This window comes from Lacerta agilis, chromosome 17 (genome assembly GCF_009819535.1).
Source record: "Lacerta agilis isolate rLacAgi1 chromosome 17, rLacAgi1.pri, whole genome shotgun sequence".
In the NCBI taxonomy this organism is placed as follows: Eukaryota; Metazoa; Chordata; class Lepidosauria; order Squamata; family Lacertidae; genus Lacerta; species Lacerta agilis.
The window spans coordinates 38,212,202-38,213,183 of record NC_046328.1 but is presented as its reverse complement, the minus strand read 5'-3'; the positions used below and the strand labels follow the sequence as shown (position 1 = coordinate 38,213,183).

Genomic DNA, 982 nt, shown 5'->3' with positions numbered 1-982 from the left:
GGAACCTAAGTGTGGGCCATTGATTCCAGTGGGCCTACTCTGAGTAGAAATTCATTTTCTACAACCCTTGGATTCTAGCTATTGTTTAGACCAGTCTCAACTTCATTGCAGCTGCTCTGAAGTCAAAACCGAAGAGTCTTCCACCTAGGCTGAGTTCGTAGGTTCCCTTTCTTCAGCCCGATATCTAATGATGTAAGAACATTGTGCACCTAGTCTCTGTTGTGTTCCTTGCCTTTTGGTTTACCCGACTCCCTCGCTTGCTCTTTCAGACCCCGACTCATTGCGGAAAGATGACTTTCGGCTACGGACACTGCGGCTTCACTTGCGAATCGCAATGCCCCCCACACCACGTGTTGATCCAGCCTCCCCCCTTCTGCATCACCGTCCCGGGACCCATCATGAGCTGCGCTGACGATTCATGCGCCGTGTCAACTGATGCACCTTGCTGTGGCTATGGGGGCTATGGAGGCTATGGGGGCTATGGAGGCTATGGGGGCTATGGCGGCTATGGCGGCTATGGCGGCTATGGCGGCTATGGGGGCTGGGGTGGCCGTGGATGTTGTGGCGGCTATGGGGGCTGGGGCGGCTGGGGCGGCCGCGGCTATGGCAGCTGGGGTGGTTATGGAGGCTGGGGTGGCCGTGGATGCCGTTCTGGTTGCTGGGGGTGGTGAGATTCTGCTTAGACCAACACAAGAAATGACCCAGCAATGGACTTTTGACAAAAGTTCTGCAGCTGAGCTTCTGAGCCTGGTTCTCAGAAACGATGAGCGCGCACGATCTCCAGATGAGGTTGATCGTGGCCGCCCTGAGTACCTCTGAAATCCAGGTCTCCACACTTCCTTATCATGTCTATGCTCCATCCCCCCCCCCTGAGTGTCTGCTATGCTCTTCTTCAAATGCAAACCATGGTTACTTCTTGATTTTCCTTTATGTCTCTGACACAACCTGTATATGCCTTCTAGATCATTAAACAAAATATTGC

The 982-nt window shown here is 53.4% G+C and overlaps 1 protein-coding gene across 1 annotated transcript; it reads left to right on the top strand.

Moving 5' to 3' along the window:
- The first annotated feature begins 276 nt into the window (after positions 1–276).
- LOC117061415 (claw keratin-like) lies at positions 277–671 on the top strand. Its single transcript, XM_033174223.1, has one exon. The coding sequence runs from the start codon at positions 291–293 to the stop codon at positions 669–671; it is 381 nt and encodes a 126-aa protein (XP_033030114.1). The 5' UTR covers positions 277–290.
- The last annotated feature ends 311 nt before the right edge of the window (positions 672–982 follow it).

Excerpts from the sequence above, each read along its gene's own strand:
- LOC117061415 (XM_033174223.1), top strand. The coding sequence starts at position 291 with ATGACTTTCGGCTACGGACACTGCGGCTTCACTTGCGAATCGCAATGC.